Genomic DNA, 16261 nt, shown 5'->3' with positions numbered 1-16261 from the left:
TCTTAGGCGCAGTATTCAAACTGCTCACACTAAGGAAATCCCATCGGAAATGTGCCTAGAACAATGGGAGTTTCAAACACTGAGTGACAGTGGTAGTAGTCGTGAATCTAGCACTTTGAACACATATATTGCTTCAGTAATCCTTACAACTTAGGAAGATAGGGTAGCATTATTATTCCATCCCCCGGATAGGGAGAGACAGAGAGAGAATAGCTGCCCTGTGGCCAGCTGGTGAGTTGCTATAGGGGGGCCCAGACATCCTTTTTATTGTGCATTCCTGTAACTGTGACAGGGTTTATAAAAAGCAAAGGTAACTAGGTAGCCATGTTGGGCTATAGAAGAAAATCCAAAATCCACAGCTGGAAATTACTTATTGGGACCAACAAAAATGTCTGGCAAGCTTTAAGGTTCTCAAGAATGCTTAATCATGCAAGATGTTGGGAGGTGAGGGACTAGGAACTTTTTTCAAAAAGAAGGTACAAAAATTTGGCTGAGGTAGGTATGACCTCAGCTTGCAGACTCAGTTCCAAGATGGAGGTTGTAGGCTGAATAAACCTGTCCCAGGTGTTATAGATATCACAATACACACCTAGGTTTCTGGGCTAAAGAAGCTAATGCCTTCATTTCTGAGGTATGAAAGTCTGGTTTGTAATCCAGATCAGTCCCAAACCCTAAATGCCTAGGGTAAGCAGAGAATAGAAGTAAAGAGAAACATGAATCTTTAATTTAGCAAAGCCAGGCATTAATTTTGAATGTGGGATAAGTAAAAATGAGTAAATTAAAACCAAACTGTATAGTATATTACCTAGTGGCTGGAGGGGATGCAACCCTCACAAAGGAATCCACCTTCCACTGGTTGTGAATTCTACCCTGAATGGCTGGATTTCCATAAGAAAAAACCTCCTAAATCAATAGTTGGACAACGCCATTATTGAGCTATAAAGCCCAATATAAATTGTCATAAATAGTAATCAGTCATGACTGCTTTATACTAGAACCGTAGGTGTACCTCGATACTTGGAGCAATTACCAGAAAGTACGTATTTCAATCTGTAAACTCTATTTTGGAACTAAAAGAACCAGGACTTTTGTAGCACCTTATTGGCTAATGAATTTATTGTGGCATAAGCTTTCATGGACTACAGTCCACTTCATCAGACGCATGAAATGTTATCCTGAGTAGTGTATAAAAATCACTAACACACACAAGAGTTGCGGGGGGCGGAGTTGTAAACAGTGAGGTCGGAGGGAAATGAAAGGCAGGAAAAGTACTGACGATAATTAAAATTAACATTGGCAATTCACAAAACTTGGTGCCAAAGGGAGCCTGGCATCGGTAAGCCAATTGGCACACGTGCTAAAAATCCTTTGTTTCGGTTCAGTCCACAAGCGACTATAAATTCCACCTGCTACCACGTTGCTTGGGCGCTTAGCTCGCCCTCCCCTTACGAGTAAACGTTAGTAGCTCTAATTGTGCTACAAACGTCGCAACATGCACAGTTCCACCCTTTGCTAATAAAATAAAAAGTGCATTGTCTTACGTTGCAAAAAACATAAGCATCCTCCTCCTTTTATTATTCTGGAAGACCCAACGAAGACGTTAACAATGCAATCGCTGGCATGTTTCCCTGGAAGAAAATCCCGCTCCGTTCAGTGGGTTTTACTCGTAAGTAAACGTGCACAGGATTGCAGCCCCACGAAGTGCAAGCGGCGGGGCACCGGAAGCCAAGCATAGGATGTTGCGCCGCCTGGCCGTCCCTCCATCCCCGAGCCTGCTGCGTACGAGGGCGAATGCAGTTTCCCGACGAGGCGGGACGGCTGGGAGGAGAGTCCTTTTCGAATTGAAGCTCTTCCATTCGACGGCCGACTAAAAAGCTGGGTGTGCCCGTCTGCTCTTCTCCAATGGGATCTCCTGTCCTAAACCACTCCCCTGCCCAAAGTATTTCTGCAGGGAGAGGAGGCGGGTTGCATTTCGGAGTTTCTGGGTCCGACTGCAAGGGACACCGATGGAGCCGTGGCTATCTGTTGGAGAAGGCGGCGCCGGTGGTGGTAGCGGTAGCGGCCGCCGGGCTTCCAAAGGGCCTGGATCCCATAGGATCCCTTGCAGGTACCTGTATAGAGAATGTGCAGGAAAGGGGTCGCTGGGCTCCTCGAGCTCCGTCCCGTCGTCCAGAGGCGCGCCAGGCCCCAAGTGCGCTCGGACGGCAGCGGCGCTCAGAAGCGGAATTTTCCCTCCGTCATGGTTGTTGGGCTGTATGCTTCCATATAGGTGGCTGGGACAGGAAGTCGGAATTGCAGGAAAGTGATTCAGCAGCACTGTTGTTTTGCTCGACAGCTGAGCGGCTTCTTCCCAGTGACTGGCAAACTTTGGCGACCTCGCTGCTAACTTGCATCTTCTTCCCCCAGCGACCGAGAACTTGTATCGCGCTTGCTTGCTTTGCAGCCCTCGGAGTTCCGGAAACCTTTATCGGCATCGGGCAAATGGGTTGGGTTTGCACCCCCATCGGAGAGGGGTGGTGGTGGAGGAAAGATGGTGGGGGGGGACTCCTTCCCGGCCTTCCCGTAGTAGTGTTGCTGCTACTTTCAGGGCGTGGCGGTGGCTGTAGTGTGGCCCGAAACAAAGCCGTGCACAACAACATGATCACGCCCTGCTTTTCGGCAGCAAAAACTTCGAGAGGGTCCCCTCCCCATTAGTCTTGTATGTAAAAGGATAGGGGAAAGCGCGCGCGCGCGCGCCGTTACCGGGTGTATTTGCTTTTAAGTAAACCAAGCTAAGGAGTGGTATGTTTTGAATGGCTAGGTTCCCTGCGGCGGGGGGCGCTCGCAACTTTTGTGCAAGGAGCTTTCCAGGGCTGGTGCCTCTTAGCCAAGGGACTGAGAATTTCTAATAAACTTTGGCAAATGCTGCCCCCTTGAAAGGGGCTAGAGCAAAAGTCTTCCATAGCAAGGGCAGAGTCTGAAATAACACTCGGAACTTCATGGAGCAAGATTTGCTAGTTTTACCAACTCCAGTGCTGTTTATATACCAGTGAAGTTTTACTGGCTTGGGTCAATATATGGGAAACCTAGTTTCTTCTAGTAGCTTTAAAAAGAAATATATGCACCCCTAGTGGTTCTGCTGCTTTTAAATATGACTTGGTGTTGGGCAGTGCCTACTGAAGTGAGGGTCTACTAGGTGCAAATCACATGCCTCGTTTTTAGGTGGTTTATGGTCCCCTTCTTCAGTTACCATGCACTCTGCCTGCTCACCCACTTTAGAGCGCTTTGCCCACTTCAAATGTCTCCACACAAAAGGGAGGGTACATTTGCTTTGTATACAAAAGTTACCAGGTTCAATTCCTGGCATTTTCCATTAGGGCTGGGAAGTACCCCATGGAGAGTCACTGCTAGTCAGTGTGGACAAAACTTAATCTGCCCTTTATTCTCTTTCCCTTGCCCACCTAAAACATTAAAGCTTATTTTGAAAATGGCATCGATTCTATTTGTGCACAACTGTAAACTGTAGTCTGAAACAAACTGACTTGCCACAAGCGAACAGTAAGCTGGTGGTAACCCACCTGCCACGCTGCTCTTTTCTGAGCTGGAGGAAAACAAACCACAGTTCTGGATTAGTGATGTGTGAGAACCGGGGTTCATGGTTTGTGCTTCTTCAAACAAACTACAAGTACCGGTTCCTACCCTAAGCCAGCACTGTAGTTTGTTTGTTTCCAGTTTAGAAAAGAGTGGAAAGGGGCAGGTACCATTTAAGCTGCTGCAGCCAGCCCTCTGCTCATTCCTGTTGTTGTTGTTGTTAAAATTTCTATACTGTACTGCCCTTCATCTGAAGAGCAGAGGGTGGTTTACCATATAAAGTAAGCTGTAGTTGTTTCATACTGGCTTACGATTGTGTGCAATCTAAGCCCATACAAGCTATTTGCTTAATGCCTTTGTTGGGTGTGAAGCTGAGGTGCTATCCCTGTCCCGTCTTGTAGATATACAAAGTTATCATTGGAGGTTTGGTTTATCTGAGCAAATCTGGACACATTGCAAATGTTATTGTCTGACTATTGTAATGATTTCTTCCTGACCTTGGCCATACAGAGGAATTTCAAAGAATGCTGCTTGATTGTAGTCTGAGGATGGATGGGAGATAGTATGATGATGGCAGGAAATAATTCAACCTGCCAGGGGTGCCAAAAGGATTTTCTGGGCCCAGGACACTGTGTGTGGATTGGGCTCTATGCTCCTCTTGTGAAATATGACAAGTTTACACTACAATTTTATGTGCTTTGTGCCACATGCAAATTTCTATCATCTTTTGCAGGGCCCCAAAATAAGTCTGGGATCACAAGCAAGTAGTCTTCGAAATTAGCTAGGCGGATTTTGCACCAGGCTGTCGATCACTTGCAACCAAGTGAAGATGCCTGGACTCCAGGAGGGCACCTGACATCTCCACCATCTGGGGGTGCATGCCTGGGGATCATTGAATCTGGACTGTTTTCACACACTAATACTACATCCTGTAGAATTCCGTTATATTTTATCTGCACAATCAGAATGAATTTCAAGAACCAAATACTTTTTCTGTGTAGAAGGAGCAGTGAGCCACATTTTGGTTAATTGTTGTAGCTTGTCTTCACTTGCACCACTCCACTGTCCTGCTCACAGTTGCGAAGAATATCCCTATGTTATGAATGGTCTGTGTCACCATTAAGAAAAAGAGGTAGGAATATGCCTATACAGTGGTACCTTGGGTTAAGAACTTAATTCGTTCTGGAGATCTGTTCTTAACCTGAAACTGTTCTTAACCTGAAGTACCACTTTAGCTAATGGGGCCTCCTGCTGCTGCTGCGCCACCACTGCACAATTTCTGTTCTCATCCTGAAGCAAAGTTCTTAACCCGAGGTACTATTTCTGGGTTAGCGGAGTCTGTAACTTGAAGCATCTGTAACCTGAGCTACCACTGTATACAGGGTGAGTCATTTAAAAGAGGCCCCATGGATACAAAGCACACATGTTCCACGGGGCCTCTTTAAAAAGACTTACCCTGTATATATGTGGATTGCCCCTGGATCAGGTGACTTTTAAGTTCTCAATGTTCTTAACATAGATCAAGGTAGTTGTCTGAATTAGCCAGATGTTTAACTGATAAGTACAGTCCCTCCATCATTTGAAAAATAAGACTTTATTTTACCCCAAAGTGGCAACTAGACATTCCATTTTTGCAACTGTAACCTTGGTTTACCTGTTGCTCGGTCCCAGCTCCGGCCAACCTAGCAGTTCGAAAGCATGTCAAAGTGCAAGTAGATAAATAGGTACCACTCCGGCGGGAAGGTAAACAGCGTTTCTGTGCGCTGCTCTGGTTCGCCAGAAGCGGCTTAGTCATGCTGGCCACATGACCTGGAAGCTATATGCCGGCTCCCTCGGCCAATAAAGCGAGATGAGCGCTGCAACCCCAGAGTCGGCCACGACTGGACCTAATGGTCATGGGTCCCTTTACCTTTACCTAACCTTGGTTTAAGGAACCATTTGGCACCAAGCTTATATAACTGAGTGTCTAATGCTGTGAACAAGACACATCTGACAGTGTGAACAGACAATGCTTTCCCCCATAATTGTATTTTCATACTAGAGAAAGCTTAACCTGTTTAAATTCTGCCTGTCAGTGTTCCTAAAGACATAAGAACCATGCTCTCCCCTAATGGCAACCGATCAGTACATAATACATACTTTCTCTATGACAATGCCTATCCCTCTGCAATATAAATATGCTAAAGAAAGATTTAATGTTTACATACTTGGGGAAAATTTTGTATGAAATTAATCCTGAGTTAGGAAGAGAATGAGCTCAATCTTTGCTGCTGCCTTTTGCTTTTGTGTGGACATGCTATTGCCCAGTCCCAGCTACACTAAGATCCTGGATGTTGCCATTATTTTCTCTAGGCGACAATCAATTTCTCTGCCGGTTAAGAAGACAAAACAGCTTCAAAATGAAGCAGGAGGTTTCTTCAAAATGGCAATCCTTCTTCATTACATGAATTTCGAGAGAACTCCATAGAGTGACATATCTATCCTGCCACCTAGAAAGTTCTAAAAATGGCTTCAAAATAAACAATTTTGAAGCCATTTTGTATCTTCCCTTTGGCTTGTAGGACTAAGTTTATCTAGTAGTCACCATTCACAGTTCTGACTTCACTTGTTGGCTGAAAATATTGACAGGTGGGGGAGCAAGGTCACATATCACACAAAGCTCTTGCTTTGAATGGTGCCTGCATATTTTGCTTTCTGTCATTTGTTCTAAGGAGCTAGGGACTTTATCATTTCCTTTTCATCTCTTTGGGAAGTGTTTTGTTCAACCCCAGTCCAGAGCGGAAAGAGTTTTGCATCTCCTATTTGGCATATTTATTTTACTGGGACTTTGGTCTCTTGGTCTCATTTAGGATTGAACTCTGATTCCTACTACAATTCTGCTTTTACTTCGTTTTCAGGAACTTTGCCCGTGGGACTTGCAGATGGGGTCAGAACTGCCGATTCTCCCATGATAGGAAGTCTACTCAGATCTGCAGATATTTCCAGAATGGGTTTTGTGATTATGGAGACCGCTGCAGGTAAAGGCTAGTTTTGTTTTCTTTTTGTGTTTTGTAAACAAACCCAAAACCACACTCTTCCTTCTTCCCACTTCCTGCAAAAATCTGTTAGATTGAAGGTACTAGAAGCTTGATGATGCAATATTTTTGGATGCATTAGAACTGGTTGTCCTAGTCTCAAAGTTAAGCCTTTAAGGAAAAATAAAATTCTGGGGAGGCTTAATAAGCTGTGAACTGCACAAAAAATGCAATAGGGAGAAGGAAATTTAACTCTGTGCTTATATTGCCCACCTGTAAGTATTCTGATCACTTGGGTCCAGTGGAAAGTTTGAGGGGAGATGTTATTCTACCGTCTCTAGTCCTACAGACATTGACTTGACTAGATGTAGCAGAAGCCTTTTGGAAAAGACCAAACTAAGTCCTTGAGGATATTGCTATCAGTGGCATTATTGTAAATAGATGAGATTCAGAAGCTTGGGCATAGACCTTATGCCCTCCTTGTAAGCTTGGTGATTTGGTAGATCTCTGGTCTGATACAATAAGGCAGTATTATTAAAAAAATGTTTTGGGATGGGTAGTAAAAGTACAGTAAAACCACATGGTGCATTGGCCAAGTTGAAGATGCTTCATACTAAGGTGCCTGCTGCATGATGGGTGGAGATTGTGGAAGTGGTGACTTTGCTGGGCCAACATTAGAAACAGGTGGAGGAGCAGATTATCTAGAGTGGTAATGAAGTAGATGGACCAGCACCCTCATCTGGGCTTCAGTTCTTGGTTTCTGTCACTGCTAGCTGTTCAGAGAACAGGGCTGTCTCTGAACTCTTAATGAAACACCTCCCCTGTGATGATTTTACAGTAGCTGTCTACTGAGTTGGTCGTGTCTCTCCTGACTGATACCTAAGCTGTATTAGACAAAGCTTTAGGGCTGCATTGTTGAAGGTGATGGTAATTTATATAGTTCCCCTAGGAACCTTATATTGGCTTCATAATGTAGAACAGGAGTGTGTATATTGGCTTCATAATGTAGAACAGGAGTGTGTAACTTCTAGCCTGCAGGCCTGAGAGGCCTCCGTTTTGGGCCTGCCTGTCCCATTTTTGGCTAAGCCACACTTATCTGACACAATATATTACATCAAGTGTGGGCCAGGTACAGATGCAGATGGATAAAAAGGGTGGGGCTTTCAAAAGCACTGTGCCTTGATTTCCTTGTTGACATTAGGTAATTGACACATGGGCAGCCCCACCCACCTGCCAAACCTGACCTGTGCAGGAAATTGGGATCTAGCTTTCCAGATCCAGTTTTCCACCTCTTTGTAGGTGGAAGGGAAGAGGGCATAGATGGGTAAAACGCTCACCCTTGGATATTGCATTGCAGTCATTACTGCTAGACGTTCATAAAAATTTTTTCCCCTCATGTTCTTTTGAATTCTTCAATGCTGTGGTTCCAAAATAACAAAATAAACTGCAAATATGTTTGTCTCAGCCCAGGGGAGGGGAAAGAATTGCCATCAAGAGGAGAATTGGAAAATAATGTTTGGTAGAGAATACAGTGGAACCTCGGGTTGCGAATGTGATCTGTGCAGGAGGCATGTTCGCAACCTGCAGCGCCACGTCTGCGCACGCACGTGACGCGATTCGGCGCTTATGTGCAAAGTGTGATTTAGTGCTTCTGCGCGAGCGCTGGAACCTGGAAGTAACCCATTCCGGTACTTCCGGGTTTTGGTGCGCCTGTAACTTGAAAACGTGTAACCCGAAGCGTCTGTAACCCAAGGTACCACTGTATTGAAATTTTAAGTTCTCATACTTGTGTCTTGGTGGTTATGAGAAAAGCCTGATTGGAACAGTGGGGATAAGTTTGTTCAGTATTGGAAACAAAACCCTGCAAGTATTTTGAGAGAAGAGATATAAGAGGTTATGTAATAAAAATGAATTGGCGGGGTCAGAGGAGAGCCCTCTTCCCATCCCCCCTGCTAACTGGGCAGTGAAGCACCTGCTTAAATGGTGGCTTCTTCCTTATATATAGTGTTTATTATCCCAGCATGGTATCCCTCCCAGTGTCTGCTCCATGCTGGGGAAATGGAGTTCAGCTATATACCAAATTGTTCATAGAGTTCTAGTCATCCTGTCTTGCTGCTTGTGGAAGGCCAGCTGCTCCCTTGAATGTGTGTGTGTTGGGGGGAGATGTGTGTCTTATCTCAACGGCAGCTATTCCCTGTTTGAGCAATGAGGTAATTTTTGTTTTTCTGGGCAAGAGGATACACTTTGTTCCTGTGCTGTGAATGAGTTGCTCCTGTGCTGTGAATGACACACTATTGGCATTCAATCTCTCAGCTACCAGCACGTCCTGGAAGCACCACCCTTGAGCAGGTGTGGCTCAGAGGCTGCCTACCATGGACTGCGTGGATTGACTGTGAACCGCCGAGGCTCGGAGCCAGCCATCTTGCCAGAAGCTTCAGTGAGGAGTTGGGGAGCGGCCCGGCGTGGCTCAGAACCAGCTGTCTCGGGCATGGCACAGCTACAGATGAACTTTGGGAGCATGAGGATGTCATTTGAGGAGGAGGATGAAGATGATGATAAAGCCATCCCTTCCTGGCACCCTCCAAACTGGGCCCTCAGTAAAGAATTTGTTCCCAGGCAGGCTGCTTCAGGTAAGCTCCTGGAGAGGCTGGTTTTTGTGGGCTTGGGTTCTTGTTGCAGCCTTTGTTGTAGCTTCTGGGGATGGACATTGTAGTGGGGCACATGAGCAAAACAGTGCTATTCCCTTGCTTCCCTATCTCCACCCTGCTTCTCACAATCTTTGTCATCTGACTGCTAACTCATAATTCTCTGTCAAGATGACTTTGCTATTAAGACACACACAATGGGATTTTGATTTGGCAATGTTCTAATGGAGTAGTGAAGGAATTTCCGCACACATGCCCCACAGTCTTGAGAAGTGCATCTGGGATCCTTAAACCAATATCCTAGTTACATGGAACATACTTTTCTGTGAGAAGCTTCTGTTTGGATAGGGCACCATTTTGAATGACTTTGTCCAGTCCCAGCCATGGAAGGGACCCAACATGACGGGCGCCACCAGGTGGCGCGTTGGAAGATGGCCGACAATAACATCTCTCTGACCCATACGAGGTAATTAAGGGGCTGCTATGGGAAGTATGCAGTCTTCCTACCCCCCCCCAGGAGACGGGGGGCGCTGCCTTGCCAGCGGTGTTCACAATGCACCCCCTGATCCGAGAGATGGGGGTGCCGAACACTTGGCACAAGCCCTCGGTGAAGTCAGATCTTCCTGACGCCGATTCCAATTAGCGCGTGCTGGTTAGCTTCAGCTCGGAATTATAATTGGAAACATACGATTGGAATGAAGCTGAAGCACATATATCAAGTAATGTTCGAGAGACAAGACTGCTGATTAATGGATCTCTGTGACCGGGAGTGACGGATGGATAAGTAAATCTTCTGATGAATCACCACTAGGAGACTGCATGTTTGGAATGAAGGGGGGGTGGAGGAAAAAACTTTTTTTTTCTTTGCACGATGTGCTATTAATAACTCTTCACCCCAGATAGAAATAAGATCGTTGCGTTTTTATTAATCACAAGCAGGAATTCAAGAACTGTGTGGGATGGATTATAACAGGAGAGAGGATTGGTGAACGGTGAGAAAGAGGAAAATTTTCATGACGCAGTTAAAAAATGGCGTCTCGCCAAGACAGGCTTGCCGGAGAAAGAAGGACAGGGAGAGGAGAATCAGGATTATTCGAAAGAGAAGGAATGTTGGAGTGCAAACTTGACCTGACAGAGCCTCCTGACTCATTTGATTTATTTGGCAAGCCTGAGAAAAGTAAAGGACAGACCGAAGATTTATTTTTTTTATGGAAGCGCTGAACAGAGGCTGTCCCTGAGTGATATGATCTTTGGACAGTACAAAACCCACACAAAGGATGCCTGTTTTCAATCTGCTTGTGAAAATTATCAGGGATTGCAAAGAAAGGAATATACAATAACAACAAGAAGAGAAAGAAAGTAATAAAGGACTATCTGGATTGAACTGGATAGAACTGTCTAATTAAAGCAGTAATATAAGTGATGTTTGGACTCGTTCGGAGTTTTGGACTCGTGCGGAGCTTGATGTATGGGCACCCCCAACAAAATTTAAATTTGGCTGTATAATTTGAAACTAATGTGATTTGGATAATGTGATGTGATTGGCCTGTTAATAAAAATTATTTTTTTTAAAAAAAGGAAGGGACCCAACATGACACGTTGGCTCATTCTCCAGTTCCCGTACAGCTATAATGAAAGGCCTCTTGTTTGTGAGGTGGGGAAAGGGAGCCAGGTCATCATCAGTTGGTATCTGCATGGATGGAGACAGGAAGGGACTCTTCCAATGGCATCTTTTAAAGGTTATTCATTCCAGCTTTCCCCAACTGATTCTCCTTTTCTTCCTTACATGTTGCATCTTTATCTATTTTAAGAGAAGTGATGGGGGAGATTGTAAGCTTGTTATTCTAATGTTTGTGCGGGCCCTTGTATTTTTAGACACTTGATAGAATAATAGTTGGACTGGTGGCAGCAGCGTCCTAGTTAGCTGTTTCTCTGCTGCTCAGGTTCCACATCCCATGAAGAGAGACTTGACACCACTTCCCTGATGCCAGAAGAAGCATCAGCCAAGGAGCCTGCTCCTGTGTCTGTGGTCTCGGAAGAGCCAAAGGTAGGTGGGATGCCTGCAAATGTAGAGTGATGAGAACAGACACTGCCATTTCAATAAAAACCAGTGGGATTCTCCTGAGCTCTCTGACTGAGGGATTTTGGAATGCAGTTGGAGCAGGAAAGAAGTATTGGGAGATGTGAGGTGAGACAAGAGGGGAGGGATGCTTGAAACACACCCGGATTTTTAGCATCTGCCAACCAGGTGACCTCCTGATGCTCTGGATTACAACTCTTGTCAGCCCCAGCAGATTAGTGAAGGCTGTCATATCATCACCCATAAACCTCTTTTGGTATGAGCTTCCAAGAAACAGGTTGCACAACGACAGGAATTTATAACTTCAAGCTTTTGAAATGAGATTGATTAATAGGAAATCAAGTTTAGGCATGTGTGGTGGTGTTGCACCCAGCTGTGTGAAACCAGTGCAGATTTTAGGTGGATGAACTTCGGAGAAGCTGGAGTGGCATGGAGAAGGCTTCCAGGACCTGTTTTAGAAAGTACAGTGGCACCTGTAGTTATGAACTTAATTCGTTCCGGAGGTCCATTCTTAACCTGAAACTGCTCTTAGCTAGAGGCGTGCTTTCGCCAATGGGGTGTCTTGCTGCCGCTGCGCCGCCGGCACACAATTTCCGTTCTCATTCTGGGGCAAAGTTCTCAACTCGAGGTAACTCTTCCAGGTTAGCGGAGTTTGTAATCTGAAGTGTTTGTAACTCGAGGTACCACTGTATTCTCCAACTGTTGTGTTCCTTTCCCAGGCAGATGGTGGTTCAGAAGCGGCAGAAGCTGCTGCTTCTGCAGAGGTGCAGAAAAGCGAGGATGTGGTGTGTGGAATCTGCATGGACAAAATCTCTCAGAAGACCTTGCCTCAGGAGCGTTTGTTTGGCATTCTTCCTAACTGCTCCCATGCCTACTGCGTGACCTGCATCCGAAAGTGGAGAAAAAGCCGGGACTTTCACAATGCGGTGATTAAGTAAGTTCTTCATGGCCCAATTGCTTGCCTTGTGCTTGTGTAAACTGCGTCTTCTGGCAGGTTGCTGTCTGAAGTGTGTAGACTGGGTATTGGCAACCTTTGGCTGGGGATCTCCCACAATTGGGGCCCCAGCTGTTTTTGGACTACAACTCCCATAATTCCTAGCTAGCAGGACCAGTGGTCAGGGATTATGGGAGTTGTTCTGCAAAAGCAACAAGAGGCCCAAGTTTGGGAAACCATGCTTTGACCCATCAGATGCTGACAAACAACAACCATCATCATCGCTGTCCATTGGCCGTGCTTGCTGGGACTTGTAGCTTTAACCCCCTTTGTGAAGGCACTTTTTATCAAGGAGGTTTCTGGCTCTGCTGTTCTGGACCGCACCCCCAGGAGGTTGCTGTTAGGCTTCCATGTTGCTAAGCGTTCTGATGTTAGTGCAGTTGGGTTAGAGCTTGGTTCTAATGACGCAAAGGTTGCAGGTTTGATCTCCGTACAGGAATTCTGCATATTCTTGCATTGCAGGGGGTTGGACAAGATAACCGGGACCACATAACACTGGTCCTGAGAGATCTGCATTGGCTCCCAGTACGTTTCCGAGCACAATTCAAAGTGTTGGTGCTGACCTTTAAAGCCCTAAACGGCCTCGGCCCAGTATACCTGAAGGAGTGTCTCCACCCCCATCATTCAGCCCGGACACTGAGGTCCAGCGCCGAGGGTCTTCTGGCGGTTCCCTCATTGCGAGAAGTGAGGTTACAGAGAACCAGACAGAGGGCCTTCTCGGTAGTGGCGCCTGCCCTGTGGAACGCCATCCCATCAGATGTCAAAGAAATAAGCAGCTATCCTATTTTGAAAAGACATCTGAAGGAAGTTTTTAATCAGGGAAGTTTTTAATATTTAATGCTGTACTGTTTTTAATATTTGATTGGGAGCCGCCCAGAGTGGCTGCGGAAACTCATCCAGATGGGTGGGGTATAAATAATAAATTATTATTATTATATAAGATGAACCTCATGGTCCCTTCCAACTCTACAATTCTTTGATTCTATGATACGCAGATTGCTTTGGGCCAGAAGCAGAGTGATTGCCCTTCTAGGGTTTGTCTGGGTATATTATATCCTCTCTATGTGCATTCCTCAGGGGCTGCCCAGAGTGCAGAGTCACTTCAACTTATTTCATCCCCAACCAATACTGGGTTTCTGATTCAGAAGAGAAAGAAAAACTGATTGAGAATTTCAAGGCACGAACCAGGTAAGCAGCTAGGTCACTTCAACAAAAAGGTCACTAAATATGTCTAAGCATCTAGGTCCTTGTTCTCCAATCTTGAAACCATTGGCAATAACTCTGAGAATGCCAGGCTGCTGACTGGCTTCGTGAGATGAAACTGGTGTTCTCACTCTGGTCATTTGCTTAAGAGCCAAATAGGAATTGGACTGGCTTGATTAAGGGTGGAATAACTTAATCCATGTGCATACACTTTGGTGTTCCCTTCATGGTTAAGTATGCCTTGCTGTAATGCCCATGATTCTGCCTGCACACCCAGCTCTCAGCTCCAAAGCTAGCCTCAGTTCTGGGTTGATGTTGATGTGCAGCAGCCTTCCCCAGCCGGGTGCCCTTCCGTTGTTTTGGACTACAGCCTCCAAAGCTGTGCTGACTAGGGGTGGAGGGGGTGGAGGAACCAAGCTAAGTAAGTCTGATCTACAATATTTATTCAGATTTCTGAAAAGACTCACGCCTCTTGTGACCTAATTTCATGATTTTTATTCCCCTAGCAAAATAAGGTGCAAGTTCTTTGTCAGAAGCAATGGTCACTGCCCCTTTAAATCAGAGTGCATCTACCTTCATGAGCTGCCTGGAGGTCGGCTCCCGGCTGCAAAGCCGCAACAGAGGCCTGAACGGCGGAGACGGCGGACCGTTGTAAGTAGCAAACTCCTTGATGCAGTCATTATATGGCAAGCCATTATAAGCTAGTCATTGAGAGGTAGGGTGTCCTTCCTAAGATATTCTGCTTCCCAAAGCCCTCCATACTTAGGATCCCTATGGGATGCAACATGGAAATGCACACACTCTGCCTTGAGAGGCAACTGCCTCGGTAGTCGCTGGTCCAGCCCTAGGCATTTCTGTTCATCAAGTTTGTTTTCTGGGGGTTGAAGATGACAGCAGCAGGCTAAGTTGGTGGTTCTCAACTGGCATACTTGGGGCTACTGCCCCTGCTCACATTGCTTCCCAACCCCCAACTTCCTTCCCCTATTCCATGGTATCCCTCTTGACTAGGGTTTCCCAAACGTGGGTCTCCAGCTGTTTTGGAACTACAACTCCCACCATCCGTTCAATAAGCCCCATGTAATCCTTTCTCCTCCTACTTCCACCAGCCCTCTCAGATGCCACACATATGTCTCTCCCACCTGTCAACGCGTACATCTCATAGAAACTGACAGCTCTTTGCCGCCCGCCAGCCCCCTTCAAGAGCCCCCCATTAATCCTGCCGTGCCCCCTTCCCACTTCCACCAGGCCTGTTTTAGCAACAACACAGATTATGGGGACTCACAGCGTATCTGCAGCCTTGACTCAGACCAGGTTTGCTGCAGCTGCTGCCCTTCCTTCCCTCTCCTTCCTTCATGCCTGTTCCCCAGAGTGCCGCCATTGATGGAGGTTGGTGGTGGCATTCACGAAGGAGATAAAAACTTTCTCCTTCACTCTCCTCTCTGCTGCCAGTGGTGGTAGCGACGACAGGGAGCATGGGAATGCCTGGCTGGCTGCTTCCCCCACCTCAGGGCTCCTCAGGCGTTGCCTTGCAATGTTGTGTGTGTGTGCATGTGCACTCAATTGCCAGCATGACGGCGGATAAGTACAAATTTAGTATATAGAGGCATGATTCCTTTAGCTTTTCTAGTGAAATGTGTCTATGCATTCCCTGTTCCGTGACAGATCAGTGGTGTGATTTCATCCAAAAGCCTTCTTTCTTGTGTCCTATATTGCAGGCCTTTAACCCATCTCCATCTGACAGCTCGGATGAAGATGATGACGATATGTACTTCATCCAGTGGGCTCTGACTGTTGCACTGTTGCAGAGGGAGAGGGACTTTGACTATTCAGACTTTCTCATTTGGGATTCGAGTGATTCTTCCGACTAGATGATGACGGTGATGACGACATCATTGGAGGCTGCGGGAACAATCTTACTGACATGTGAAGCTGTGGCTTGGGGAGAATGGGTGGGAAAGGAAGGGATCTTGATCAGTTGAATGGTTGTCTGGGGGGGCTCTTAGTTGTCTGGCGGGTCTTCATTGCATTTTGCCTGGAATCCGTAAGCTGGGAGAACATAGTGCAAGGACCTGTTTTATGTTGGGAAGGCCTCCTGATTCCACAGGGCAAGATAATGGCTGTCACCACTGTTGGCATACGGTATCTTAACACGTCACCCAAGTGCACTGCCATTCTCCTATCCCTTGCTTGGCTATATCTTCACGTTCCTTTTCCCCTCCCTCAACATTTTATCACATCCTGGGCTTCCCAGCATTGGGATCCATGAAGACCCTCCCAGCTGTATCTCTTCTAGGAGGGTGCCAGGTTCTGCTAGTGCTCAGGAAGTCTGTGTATACTGGAGACACTGAGTTTTCAGGTGTGTTCATGGTGCTGCTAGTTGTTTCCTCAGGAAGGCAGGCTTGCTGAGCAGTGCTATTATCTGCAGCAGGCAGCACCTGCATCTTGCTTTTTGTCTAGCAGTGCTATCGGGTATCTATCGTAGGCTTACGGAGGAGGGGTGTAACATAGGGTAGTGTGAACTAAATCTTGAATTTTTATTGATGCAGTGATCAACTTAGTATTGGAGGCTTAGAACCTGGTGATTTAAACCCTTAGGATCTGGGATCAGTAAGCCCCCTGAATGTATTTTTAATCCTAGAAGGATCGGGAGAGAGTATCAAATAAAATGAGCTTTAAAAATGTAGCCATGCAAAGTCTCTTTTTCTACCCCTCTGTTAACTTGTTAAAACGTGTTGTAGTGTATGAACACAAATAT

At 46.0% G+C, this 16261-nt stretch overlaps 1 protein-coding gene across 1 annotated transcript; it reads left to right on the top strand.

Moving 5' to 3' along the window:
• The first annotated feature begins 1867 nt into the window (after positions 1-1867).
• On the top strand, positions 1868-16189 carry LOC310709500 (uncharacterized protein). The gene is made up of 8 exons (XM_083509249.1): positions 1868-2107; positions 6468-6587; positions 8898-9214; positions 11173-11276; positions 12029-12243; positions 13381-13491; positions 14013-14157; positions 15222-16189. Exons 1-8 carry the CDS (start codon positions 2007-2009, stop codon positions 15372-15374), a joined length of 1266 nt encoding a protein of 421 aa, XP_083365375.1. The 5' UTR covers positions 1868-2006; the 3' UTR covers positions 15375-16189.
• The last annotated feature ends 72 nt before the right edge of the window (positions 16190-16261 follow it).

Source organism: Podarcis liolepis (assembly GCF_965112155.1).
Source record: "Podarcis liolepis genome assembly, chromosome: 6".
Classification (NCBI taxonomy): Eukaryota; Metazoa; Chordata; class Lepidosauria; order Squamata; family Lacertidae; genus Podarcis; species Podarcis liolepis.
This window is presented reverse-complemented; position numbering and strand designations above follow the sequence as displayed.